Source organism: Vanellus vanellus, assembly GCF_965231255.1.
Source record: "Vanellus vanellus genome assembly, chromosome: 3".
In the NCBI taxonomy this organism is placed as follows: Eukaryota; Metazoa; Chordata; class Aves; order Charadriiformes; family Charadriidae; genus Vanellus; species Vanellus vanellus.
In genome coordinates this window covers 30,055,714-30,068,345 of record NC_138907.1, presented here as the reverse complement: position 1 = coordinate 30,068,345, position 12,632 = coordinate 30,055,714, and the positions used below count along the sequence as shown (strand labels likewise).

The window sequence follows — 12,632 nt, the reverse complement described above, 5'->3', positions numbered from 1 at the left end:
ACACAATACACACTTGAGGATATGGAGAGCTGTCCAACTGGCAGTACCTTAGACACCCACTGTAAAATTACCTAAATCCAACAGAAATACATAATCAGTCCTGTACATCGGCTGGCAAGGTGATGAAACAAGCTGAGGTTTTAAATATGGAAGGAATTCAGATGACCTCTGTCACTTTTGAACATACTGTAGACTCTCTGAGATGAAAGATCAGCTGAACTGTCCACCAGCTGACAGCTTGCTAATCCCTGAGCAGGGAAGTTTTCCTGTCCTTTACAGGATTTATGTACTTATTCTGGGAACAGACTATAGAATAGTGCCTGCCTGCCACTGTGGGGAAGAGCAGAAGAAAGGCAGGGCACAGGTATTGGAGCTGGCTAAACTTTGAGGAGGTTTGTAGATAGAGATTCGTCAGGTCTGCTAATTCCATTCTGCTCCTCTTCCTTTCCTTGAAAGATGATGAAAGACTATTTAACTTCATATAACTGACTGTGAACATCAGTTGATCACAAATAGGATTAAAAAAACCAACCCATCAAAGCTAGATGATGAGACATAGACGTATGCATATCTCAATGTAGTGGACGTAGAGGGATTGAGGAGGACCGTGGGATGTTCATGCACTGTGTTGAGAGGAACCAAGTTGTTGTGTAAGATGTCCTTTCCTAGTAGAAAGCCGAATTTCTTCCTGTCCCACAAATGAAGCAATCCTTAAGTGGGGTGGGTGGGTGGTATTCCACTTAATTCTTGGGGGCTCTTTTGCATCTGTCAGTATCCTGGACAAGACCGCCGTTTGCCAGGATCCTCATTTGGTCAGCCAAAATCTGTTCTTCCTTCTCACAGCAGCTGGTAATTCAAACTGTACAGTGACTTTTTGTGTGTAAGTAAAAGTATCTTTACTGTATCTCAACAACAGAGACAGATATTTACTTTCGGAACCAGTGTGATTTTTTGGTTTAGTTGGATATTTTGATGTAAGCCAAAGAAAAGAGTTTACTTAAAGTTAAGCAGAAGAGAAAACATTTACATGAAAGCCAGGACAGATTTCTTAGTTGAAAGCAGGAATATTTCCACTGCATTGTAATAAGATGGGCTTTCTTTCCTTTTGTACATATTTGTGTGAAAAAAGAGTGTTGTAAAGCACATGGAGCACAAGACAAATGCAGAAGGCTTTGCTCTATGGCGTGCCGAGGCTAAGCAAATATGCAGACAGTCTTATTTTGCTGAAAGCCTTGCTGTTGAGACATCCAGTTTTAAAGAGACTTTCTGCAAAATAGATGAGCCACGGTGTCCAGTCTTTCACAATTACATGGGAAAAGCGGAAGTCATCCAAAAGGCTTCCAAACCAGAAGAAGTATCCGATTATCTACCGAAAAAGAGGATCTGTGGCAGAAGACTCGTGTATGGCAGTCTCTGCAAACCAGTAGTTCTAGGAGTGAATAGCTCCACCATGTTTTTTATACGAAAATAATTTTCTCCTTAAAAGACGAATTCACCGAGTGAAGTTATGCTGGTCTTGCAAAATTCAAATGAAGGTTTACTGAAGCGCATCTGAAGCTCGGTGCGTGGCCAGCTCCTGGAGCCCACGGAAGGGTCACCACTCTCTCAGATGATAGATTGCAGGCTCTAGCAAGGTTGGCAGCATGACACCAACAAAATGAAAGACACCCTCCCCCTCATCCCCTGATGTTTATCTCCTTTTGTCCACCCAATACTGCTCTCCCTTGCCTTGCCCTACAGCTTTGACCCTTCATCCTGTTGGTTTTCACGTTACGGCTTGCATGTATGATAGCTACACCTCAATGTAAAGCAACGTTGATAGGAAATAAAAGCACTTCTCTTGCAATATACTTAAAAATATACACTTGGTTTGAACAACTGAGCTAGTGAACTCATGTATTGCTGAAATGCAGCTGAGGAGGGAAGCACGTATCGGAAGCTGAGAGGGTGCCGGGCTCTAAAACTGAAGCTGTTTCTCCTCTCAAAATGAGGCACTTGAAGATTTTTCTTTCAACTGCCTGGCATTATTTCTGTTGTTAAACTGGTGTCTGTGGAGTCAGGATATGTAATAACTGGGACAAAGGCCCAATCCCTCTCCAAGGCGACCGATCTGTTCAGAAATTAAGGAATTCTGGCAGTAGGATATTTGTCGTGTGACATAGGCATTAATGCTAGTTTATGCTATGATGCCGGTATGTACCGCCAGTCTATTTGGAGGGATTTTAGAAAATGTAGCACATAAAATATACAAGTTTGCATGTTATGAGATGAAAGCCATCTGTGTCGTCTACAGGATTATGCTGTGACATAGGTTCAGTGATCCTGCAGTTTCTTTGACTACATCAAGCCTGTTCAGAAAAGAAATTGTAGTGAAAACATGAATGACAGAACTAATGGTTAGGTAATATGTCGGAAAATCTTTCTCAAATACCGAATTTCTTTGAAGCTTGTCCAGAATTACTCAGAAAATGCTTCTGCCTTATATGCTAGACAGTGTACAACCATGTCAAGTTTCTCTGTAAATGTCAAAGAAATTAAGATGCCTTTGGAAGAATTTGAATATGAAAGGACAGGATATTTAACTGTAAATAGAAGGCTTAGGGAAATGTCTTCACAGACAACAACATGAATCCATATTTGTGTTGCAGCTTCAAGTCAAATTCAGCAATTTAATAGTAATATTTAAAAGTAAATAGAAGGCTTAGGGAAATGTCTTCACAGACAACAACATGAATCCATATTTGTGTTGCAGCTTCAAGTCAAATTCAGCAATTTAATAGTAATATGTGGACAGGCTTTTAGTAGTACCCAGTGCTTACTTGTTTAAAAATAGCAAAGTTATATGGCAATGAATTGTCGTCTTGTAGATACCAAAGAAATCTAAGTGAGTTTGCTTTCATCTTTGTATTTACCTTTAATACATCTTGACATTTTAAAAAAACTAATCTTCTAACATCCCTTAACACCAGTGGCAGTGGTGTTCTCTTCTCTGCTTCTTCATGATTTTCCCTTACTTGTATTTGAATTTTGTGGGTTATAGCATATTAATTTCCTTGCAGTACAAGCTATACAAACATCTGAACTGGGCAAAAATCTTGGTTTCAGTATTACAAAATTATTCATTCCTGATGATGGAGAAGGTTGAGCTTGAGGCACATGAGGGTTTCAGTCTATGTGTGTGTGAGGACTATTGATTTATTTTTTTTCTTTCATTTTGTGTCAACATTGCCAACTTCGCTAAAGCCTGAAACCCTCTGGCATCACAGATAGCAGTGACCTTTTTGTTCACTCCAGGAGGTGGCCAAGCACTAAAGAAGGTTCTCGGGTTGGGCTGTGCCATGTGGGCAGGTTGCAGCAGTGTAGATGCCTGAAATGTCACGGTTCCTGTGCTGATGCAGTGCAGTGCCTTTCTTCTCAGCTGTGTTAACTGTTCAAAGTTAATAGGCATAGGAAAGGCACACTGGATTTTTTAAGCAGTAAATTCTTTAGATCAATACACACAGGACAGATCTATTTATGTAGAAGCATAGAAGCATTCTTACTAGCAACGTTTTCCGACTAAAGCTATGCAGAGTGTGGGATTTTCAGTATTATCAGAATGGCCCTGTCAGCGTTTCTCCGGGTTTCAGTTGCAGCTCCGTAGGCTGACAGCACCTTCTCCAGTCTGATCTCTGATTTTAAAGCTATTCTATCAAGTACAATTATGATTGCATATTTGTATTTGGGGCTTTTAGAGGTTTCCAAATTACCTAATAAAATTTTTTTCCAAATATATTTAATACAGTTTATTTGTGTTAATCACTTCCTACAACAGTAGTGCAAAGCACGTGCAATTTGCAAGACTGTATTAGTAGCTTGATATAAGGAAATACTTATCAAACAGCTATAATAGGCAAAGACGACAGGCAATCTGCAAAATATTGTAGCATTTTTTAAGTTGTTTGAAGCTTTCATCCCATGTGTTGAACAATTTATACTTTTCAGGAAGGTTTGTGTCCTTATTTCTTTCTGTTTAAATATGAATACATATGATATCTAGGAAAGCTGTTTTCTAATTCAGAATCAGTTCAAAATGAAGGAGAACCGTGTTTTAATTTCATGCCTGAATTTACCTTGTGGTATGTTTTGCATACCTGATGTTTTTCAACTTCAGAATCACGTCATGGTCTGGAGCAGATGGTAACATCATCTGGTTGTCACTTTACTTGGTTTTACTCTCATTTTAGGAATGCAATTGTTTGGATTTTGGGAAGAGATGAACAGAGTTATTTCAGATTCTGAATTGGCATCCAGTATTCCCTACTCATCTGCAGTACCAGGACTCATACAGTATCTTCAGAGCATCGCCAAACTTGCAATATCAGTGCTGTGGGTGACTGCAGGTCCTGACATCCAGAGCAGCAGTTCACCTGTTGCAAAGAAAACAGCCAAGCCATCAGTGTCAATAGTTCATCTCCTTCACTGTGAGTTTCATGAAGTACGTCTGCTTGCGTTAGAAGCAATACTGCTCTGGTTGAAACAAATAAATTCCAAGCAGATTGCAGAAGAAGGAGGAGGTGTATTGTGTTTACTCATTGATTTGGAAGGCACTCTTCTCACAATGGCTTTGAAGGAAAAGAATCACCAATGTTTTTGCAAGGTAGGAGGGTGCTGTTTTATTGACATTGGATATGTTTTCGGTAAATTATATTCTTAATTTTTAAAAATATATTTCAAACGTGCATGTTATTTTTTAAATAGTGTGTGAGTGGGTTGTTTGTTTTTTATGTTGAATAGGAGATGTGCTATAATTCTGTAACAGATGTTCTTGCGTAAAAGCAAGAATGTCCTCTTTCCTTTCTTAGCACTGTCAGGGGAGGACCTTTGTGTTCTTGGAGTGGGGTTTAAGTCACTGTTTTATTGATCTCAAATGTACACGTTCATGTTGAGATTGTTTGTAAATACTTTTTTTGTGAATTGTGTGTGCAGGTGCTGGAAGTTCTTTATAATCTGGATCTCAGAAATGTGCTTCCAAAGACTGAATGCTCTATAAAAATGAATCCAATCGAGCTCTTAACCTGGAGTTTAAACATCGTAGATATCTCCAACAGGTATGGTCTGTCATAATGGTTAAAATACTCATATTTTAAAGCCTTTAAATGTTGAAGCATTAGTTTATAGGGTTCACACTATCTGTTGATTTAAAAATCCGTGTTTCAGAAGAGTTGAGTGTGACTTATTTGAATAAAGAGAGCTCTGGATGAGAATTTTTCGGAGAAGTTAGACATGGATCTGAATTACTAAAAAGGCCCACAAGTCATACTGGCAAGCACCCTCTTAATGCCCAGTAATACAGTTCCTGAAATAAGAAGTTACTCTGGCTGTCAGATGATAGCCAGTGAGCATAGCTCTTCCTGAAAGGCCATTGGGAAACACCTTAGCACATAGAATCGATGATCCAAACATACACTCGTTCACTGTGAATCTGCCATCCATCCTATCCTGCTTTCTCTGCAGATGGTCTTGTAGAAAGAGTGACAGATCTGATTTCACTTGTTGGGTTGGCAGAAGTGATTAACCCTGATCCTTAGGGTTCACACTCCTTAATCAGACTGTAAAGTCAGCAGAAAGCACTGAAAATTTGGAGCCAGTTTGTAATTCATATTGAATTAGAAGCTGTGTCCATCCATTCATAACGGAATGGACAAACAGGGTTAAAGTGTCCAGGCTATAAGGGCAAGACCATCCTGTTTCTAATAGTCTCTTTTTTAAGCCGTATAAACATTGCAACCCAGTGTTTCCAATGTAGGATATTTAGGGTATAGAGTGTAGAACAGCATTTTGTAGCTGTGCATGTTTGCTGCTGATTTGCGCTGAAGTTTTCTAGTTTAAATGATGATGGGGAGTGTTTATTTCTGGAATGAAAGAAGATAGTTGTGGTAAAATAATGCTGACGGGTGCTGTTAGAGGGAAATAGCTGAAAGAGCAGACCTTAGTGCTCAGGTGTTGCCTTTCCCCGCGGTGAGTCCAGCCCATCAGGGGCCACGGTGCCAGGCGCCGTGTCCTCAGGCCCTGCTGGGCAGCATGGAGGCTCGGGAGCCAGCAGTTGGCATATTCTGCACTAGTAACATTTCTAGCAGCTGTAGAAGAGATATTAACACCAACTTGATGAGATGCTTTTGTTTATCATTTTAATTAATGTCTGGTTTGTTTGACTCGGGTTCCATTTGCAAATGTGTTTTTCTATGGTAAGTATGCAGATAGAAAATAAACACGAGAAAGGTGAAAGTAAGAGCGTATTTCATTTGCATGTCAACTAAAAACCTAACGTCCAGCTCTGTAATGTAAAAATTCCAAGTGCTCAGCTTGCAAAATACCCGTTGGTAGTAATCAGGAATGATTACCAACTGGCTGGGTTTTTTTCTAGAGGTGAAATGATGGCAGAAATAACTGCTTTTTTTGATATATCCTTTACCTTGTTTTCTCAGCACTGAAGTTCAAAGCATAGCTCTCAAATTTGCCTCCAAGTTGGTTATCCATCTTTTGCAGAACCATCAGCAGGTAAGGGAAATGGAGCTGCTTAACAGTGTTGTAATTCTGGAGGTTTTTTTGGTGATCGGGGTAACATGGCTTCCTTTAGATAGAAGTCCCAGGCTTGTGTTTTCTTGGGTCATTGCACCTTTTCTGGCATTACATTGCCACGTTCTGAAATGAAACAGCCGAGACTATCTTCTCAGTATATCGCTCTCAAAGTCATTTCAATTTAAATGCGTAAGTCAATTCTTCTGATGGATTCATTTCAACTTCTGAGAGCATCCAAAATAGTCACTATAATGCGGAAAGAGAAATGCCGACGGTGATTAACGCATGTACTGAATCCAGTCCGTTTACTAAAGTGCAGCTTTGTTGTGGTTTCTGGTCGCTGGGGAGCCAGCAGGAGAGCAGATCTGAGGGGAAGGCACGAAGCTGAAGCAGTGGTTGGGTGCAGTTCCCTTCCTCACTGTGTGCAGCCTGACTTTGCCAAGTCTCAGCCTGAAATCATTGTCTGGGCTCACCAGCCTGTTGTCTGGATGGAGTTCCTCATTGAATTTCCTCTTAAAATTTGTTTTTAAAACACTAGAGTAAATATAATAACCCTCATAAAATTCAAGCCTCTGCGTTCTCCGTTCCTGTTTATAGACTATTTAATTTAGATTTATACCAGCACAAATTACTGGCTCAGATTTCTTTTGATTTTAAATTGTTAGTCTGTGATGTCACATATGTACGTGTAGAGCAGTGCTAAGGCAGCTTTTAGTGCTAGACAATTTTATTTCTTTTATGTTTTCAAAGACACAAAAAACACTTCATGGATATTTAAAAATAGACAAAATTCTCATGATCTGTTTTAAAATGAAGATTATTTCTTTCCTTACATAGCTGTTATTTTTCATAGGATGTGCAGCAGAATTGATTCATATTATATGCTAATAATCTTGTCTCGTAAAAAACAGGAAGCCACAGATTTGCACACAAGAATTGGGAACATGAATTATGATGTTAAATTTTTTTGTTTATGAAAGGCAAAATGCAAGGACTTCAAGTTATAAACATTAAAATAACCATATGAACCTAGTTTCACAAATAGATGTGGAACGTGTTATTGCTCTGAAGTTTTGTATTAATTTACAAAGAGGAATTAATGAAAAATGCTGTAACAATCTTAACCATAGTAATGCTAAAACAACTTTCTCTAATAAGCGTGTAAATCCTGGGAGATCTAAGACATCTGTACAGAGAGTGCTTTCTGCTTTGTAAAAGACCAAGTACATCAGTTTTCCATATAAATTCTTTCTTTGGGCTTGCATCTGTGGAAGGGATTGTTTCTCTTCCATAGGCAAAAGTAAAATTCTCTCTTTCTAGATAGTCCATGTGTCTGTTCAAAATTTGAGTAATTGTAACATCTTGGGAGATTGTTGTTTTTAACCTGTTACAGAATCTGTAGGACATGCTCTGGCCCAGTCCCTTGGTGCAGTGCAGGCACATGGCCATGTACCACGCAGAGTGATGCAGAGTACGACCGAGGTTTCATTTATCCCTCAATGAGTCCTCCTGTGCTTCTCTGCGCTTTAACTCGACTCACTTTATCATTGGTTCTCTTCTTTACCTTATTCGGTTGTTCTGTTTTTCACTTCCTTTAATTAAAAATAAGTAAAAAAGGAAAGAAAGGAGAGAAAATTAGTTGCACATACCTCAAGCATCTCCAGGTCAAGCTGGTGCTGCTTTTCCTGTTCTCCTGTGCACGAGGTCCCCATCTGTTTGGTTTTTTTTCCCTCTGGAGCTTCCTTCTAATTGCCATCATGCACACTTGCCTCGTGGCTGTGACTGGTTGCCACCTCCTGCAGTTTCCATGTTCTGTTATCTAACCTGCACTTGAGGTTCCCCCGCCTTCACCGACCCAACGCCCTCCTGAGCGTGGCATTTGCAGGGGCTCCCAGCTCTTTCTTGGTTGCTTATGGAAGTCAGGACTTTCTCTTCCCAGTTATGGCCCAGCTGTCCCAATGGAGGTGGGTAGCGCTATCTGAGTTATGGGTAAAATGCATGTTATTTCTTTCCACAACCCCCCCCCCCCTAGTAGCCATCACTACGCACCAGAAAGAGTCAAAGCTTTGTCCCATTATTTCTAAGTAGTAGTTTTCCTAGCAATATGTCTGATGACTAAGTATTTTCCAAAAGACGGCAACCAGATTTTATTTGAAGCAGGAAATTTCTCTTTCCTATTCTTTTTTTCTAATTCTTCATATTTTAGGACAGCAAGCTTTGCTGTGTATCAGCCAACATGGAGATTCCTTCAGTGTTTCGAATGCACATGCTATCAGAGCCCAAGGTACCTCAGCAATCCTTTTAAAAAAAAATTTCCATCCCCCGTATCCGCAGAGGAGACAGATGGAGCGTTAACCCTTTACCAAGCATTGCATCATTAGCAAAGCATAAGATTGATGCTACGGTTCATATGCTCTTAGTTATTTTTCCAGATGCGTGTATTTGCCTACATGTAGGATACTTCTGAGAATTACTTCTCTTTGTTATAGTCCAGTATATTTGTCTTTGGTTTGCATGTTTAGAAGAAATGAGGACAAAAAGATATGTTTTGACTTGCGTGGTCATTGGTGAGTCTGGCATGAAGGGACAGAGCAAGAGAATTGCCTATGAATACTGCTCTGACTAAAAGAAAATCTCCCGTCTTAACTATCTGTGACACAGTAAACCAACTTTTGAATGGACAATCTGGTGTTCACCACCTTGAAAAAAGCTCCACATTTACTGATGAGTAGTAGCCCTTCATCAGTCTGTAGTTTAATGTGATGGTAAGTGGTAACACCGGATTGTACAGCATAGTTCTCACATGTTTTGTGCCTTCAGATTTCAGAAGAAGTCCTGAAAAAATGGATTCAGCTGATAGTTTATTTTTGTGGAGATGAGCAACAGACAGAGATGCTGTTAGCAGCTGCTGAAGTTCTTAAAAGTATAACGTCATTCCTTCTGATCAGTGAGAAGCTCACTCTTGGTGAGTAGTTTGAAAGTTTCTGGATCTTTTTAGATGAAAACCATTAACACATGACTTAAAATGTATTGTATACATATATATGTACACAGTCAAAACACATAATTACATGAAACAGGGTTTTTTGAAAATTTTAATAGGATTTAATTATTAAACAGATAAACTATATTTAAATTCTGGTACAAAAAGCACGTGTAGAGCCTCTTGCAGTAACTCAGCAGAAGGGGGACATGAGATGCTGTTATGTCTGCAGGCTACTGTACACTGCTGTACAGATTTACCAGCTTGTAGTTGCTCTCGGACTTCAGTCTTTCTGAAATACTCTATTGGTGGTGTGGACATGGTTTTAGTTTAACACTGTGAGTGTAACAAAGCTGTGCTGGCTGAATGTTGAAATTAAAGGGTTCAGCCTAGAAATGAGGGACACTTTCTACTATAAGAATGACTAATACTCGGATCACATTATACCTCCCAGAAATAATGATATTTTTTCAAGTTAACGTTAGACTGTCTCTTAAGAAAACCAACAAATACCAACACAGCCTTATTCAACAATACATTACTATTACAAATTTTTAGTTAGATGAGAAGATTGCTGTATTTCTTAAACTGTAGATAGTGGTGTTTTTAAAAAGTCAGATGTGTCTTTTAAGAGGTATTGATAATATTTAACAGAGCTAAATCTGTTATATGAGGTAGACATTGTACTATTAAATGTTCGTAGTCTCAACTCTGGAAATCTTAACCTCTGCCATCTAGTTAAAGCTCTTAGTAGGGCAGACATTATCATTTTATATCCAATGAAGACAGTGGAGGTACTGGAGTGAAAAACTCCCAAATGCTTTGCTTCTCGTCTGTTGCTGTTTGGATCTGGTCCACAGCTGATGGAGAACAGAGTTTCCTCTTTGATCTTGTCAGAACAGTTGCTGCTTTCCATGCCTTCCAATCAAGCAGATGTGAAGGTCTGAAATAAAAAAAAAAAAACAGCAGTTTGTATCCTGCATAAAATCTTCACAAAATAAAGAAAAACAAACACCCCCCCCCCAGGTCCCCTCAAAAACAGCCCAGAAAGGAAAGCCCCAAGACCTCAAGTGGACAAACTGTCCGAACTAGCTCTTTGCTCTGAAAACTGGGCCAGGGTAGGAAAGATGCAATATGCATACTGCCTAGTATTGTCAGTCTGGCCTCCTCCACAGCTGTGAAACTGTCGTGAGTAGTTTAGCAAATCAAGGGCATGATCTGGTGTTTAGTTGTAGTGACATAAACCCAGAATCATTCCCTTAAAGTTAAAGGGGTTTTGCACATATAGACAGTTTTGACTTTTTATGCCTTGTTCTGCATCAGCTTGCTTGACCGCGTATAGTAGAAAGTAGAAGTTAAAGAAAATTGTGGTTGCATGAAATAGAGTTGTAGTCATTCCCATAAGTTTCCATTAAGTACGTTTGTAAGAGGAAGAGGGTAAAGGCCAACTGGTATGTTCTGGATGACCCCATCATCTCTCCATCATGTTGCTTGAGGGTTCAGAAGTTGTCTTTCTGGTAAATCCATTTGCAGACTTTCAGCTCTCCTGGAGATATGGTAGAAAGTCTTCTAGGTGGGAAAGCTGGCCATTGTATCCAGAAGGCAATAATTATTCTGCCCTAGCTGTGCCAGTATAACATGTTTGGGTGTGTCATGCTAAAAAAAAGCAACTTCTTTCTGAAGTAATTATACTCCATGCTATTCCCACATAGGGAAGTTATGTGAAATACTGGAATGCTTCTTCTGCCTGTGTAGTAAAGCCTCAAGCAATTAATTTTGGCCAAGCAGTGAAATACAATTAATTGTCTGGCTAGCCTTGTAATACAAATCTTTGATAGACTTCTTGATAACGTGCTTGAAGAAAACCAGCGCAGCGATGAGGCACCAACTCTGTTGTTCTCTGTGATCACCAGAAAGTAGTATCTACCAGCTGGCTGCCTGTAAAATAGAGACCTTCCTGTGGATTCCTTTAATGAGCATATTCAACCAGAGCTGAAAAGTACCCCAGCAAACCTGTGCGTACAGCCTTGTCACTTCAGCTAGTCATCCTTAGTGTGACACCGCTAAATGGCACAAGGGTTTGCAAGTGGAGTATGGCTTGTGAGATGTGAATTGCAGGGAGGAGATGTGAATTGGGGGGAGGTATGTGGAGTCTGCCTGTTTGGGGTTTACCAGATGAACACCTCCCTCTTGGCAGTTGTCTGTGATTAGTCTTAACTGTGTGCAGGTGATTACCCCATGGATTAAACCTGGCTTGCTTCCACCAGATGCTGGGTGTAAGGGTGGCAGGGCATGTTGGTGAGTGGTGGGGTGAGGTGGGTATTGGAGAAGTAGGTGATGAGTAGATCCCTGGGAGGTGGGACTGCTTGCTGGTTGCTGCAGGGAATGGCATTTGTGGCCAGTGCTACTGGCAGTATCTGAACAAAACTTGGTTTGGCAGCCCTTGCTCCAGGCAGATTGCAACAGCAAATCCATGATCACAGTGCTTTGGTCGATCTCCAGCGGCAAAGCTTTTGCTGTTGCCAAACAGGAATTCTGCACTCCTAGAAATTGTAGAAAATTCAGACACCCACAACTTAAAGTTGAACCCGGATTAAGAGAGGTCCATTCTCTTAACTGCTGACCACTGTTTCAACCAAGGTTAGTCAACTGCCTAGATAAAGTTCACACATGCAGAAAACATTTTGATCTTCTTGCCAGTTGTCTTCCCAGTGGTTTGCCAATGCATTTCTCCTGCCCATGTTTCAGTGTTTCACTGCATTTTTTGTGTTTAGGTGTGGAAACAGAGCTCTGTAACTTTTTGGAATGCATGTAAGAAATAGAATTCTAATTTTTCTTCATAAATAAATATAGGACTGTCTGATACCCTTGCTATGTGGAAATGTGTGGTTCTACTGCTGCAGAATGAAGATTTGGTAGTAAGGGATGCTGCTGCTGAGGTTATACAAGTGGCACAGTCTGAAAAAAAGAGCAGTGAAGGAACAGGTATGTTAACTTTACTTTTAAATATTATTGAATACTTGGGAGACAAAAGTATTTCTCTTCTCATCACAAACTTCTTGCTAACTGTAAAGTGATGCATGCATCT

General features: G+C 39.9%; 1 protein-coding gene across 1 annotated transcript in view; it reads left to right on the top strand.

Annotated features, from left to right (window-relative positions):
- The window catches only part of THADA (THADA armadillo repeat containing), a gene marked incomplete at its 5' end in the record, with an annotated part of 163,830 nt that overhangs the window by 122,347 nt on the left and 28,851 nt on the right, over positions 1 to 12,632 (top strand). Inside the window, 5 exons of the mRNA XM_082480800.1 lie at positions 4,227 to 4,639; positions 4,969 to 5,090; positions 6,468 to 6,540; positions 9,382 to 9,526; positions 12,398 to 12,529. Of these exons, the coding sequence (XP_082336926.1) occupies positions 4,227 to 4,639; positions 4,969 to 5,090; positions 6,468 to 6,540; positions 9,382 to 9,526; positions 12,398 to 12,529 (885 nt within the window). The remainder of the gene's footprint in view (positions 1 to 4,226; positions 4,640 to 4,968; positions 5,091 to 6,467; positions 6,541 to 9,381; positions 9,527 to 12,397; positions 12,530 to 12,632) is intronic.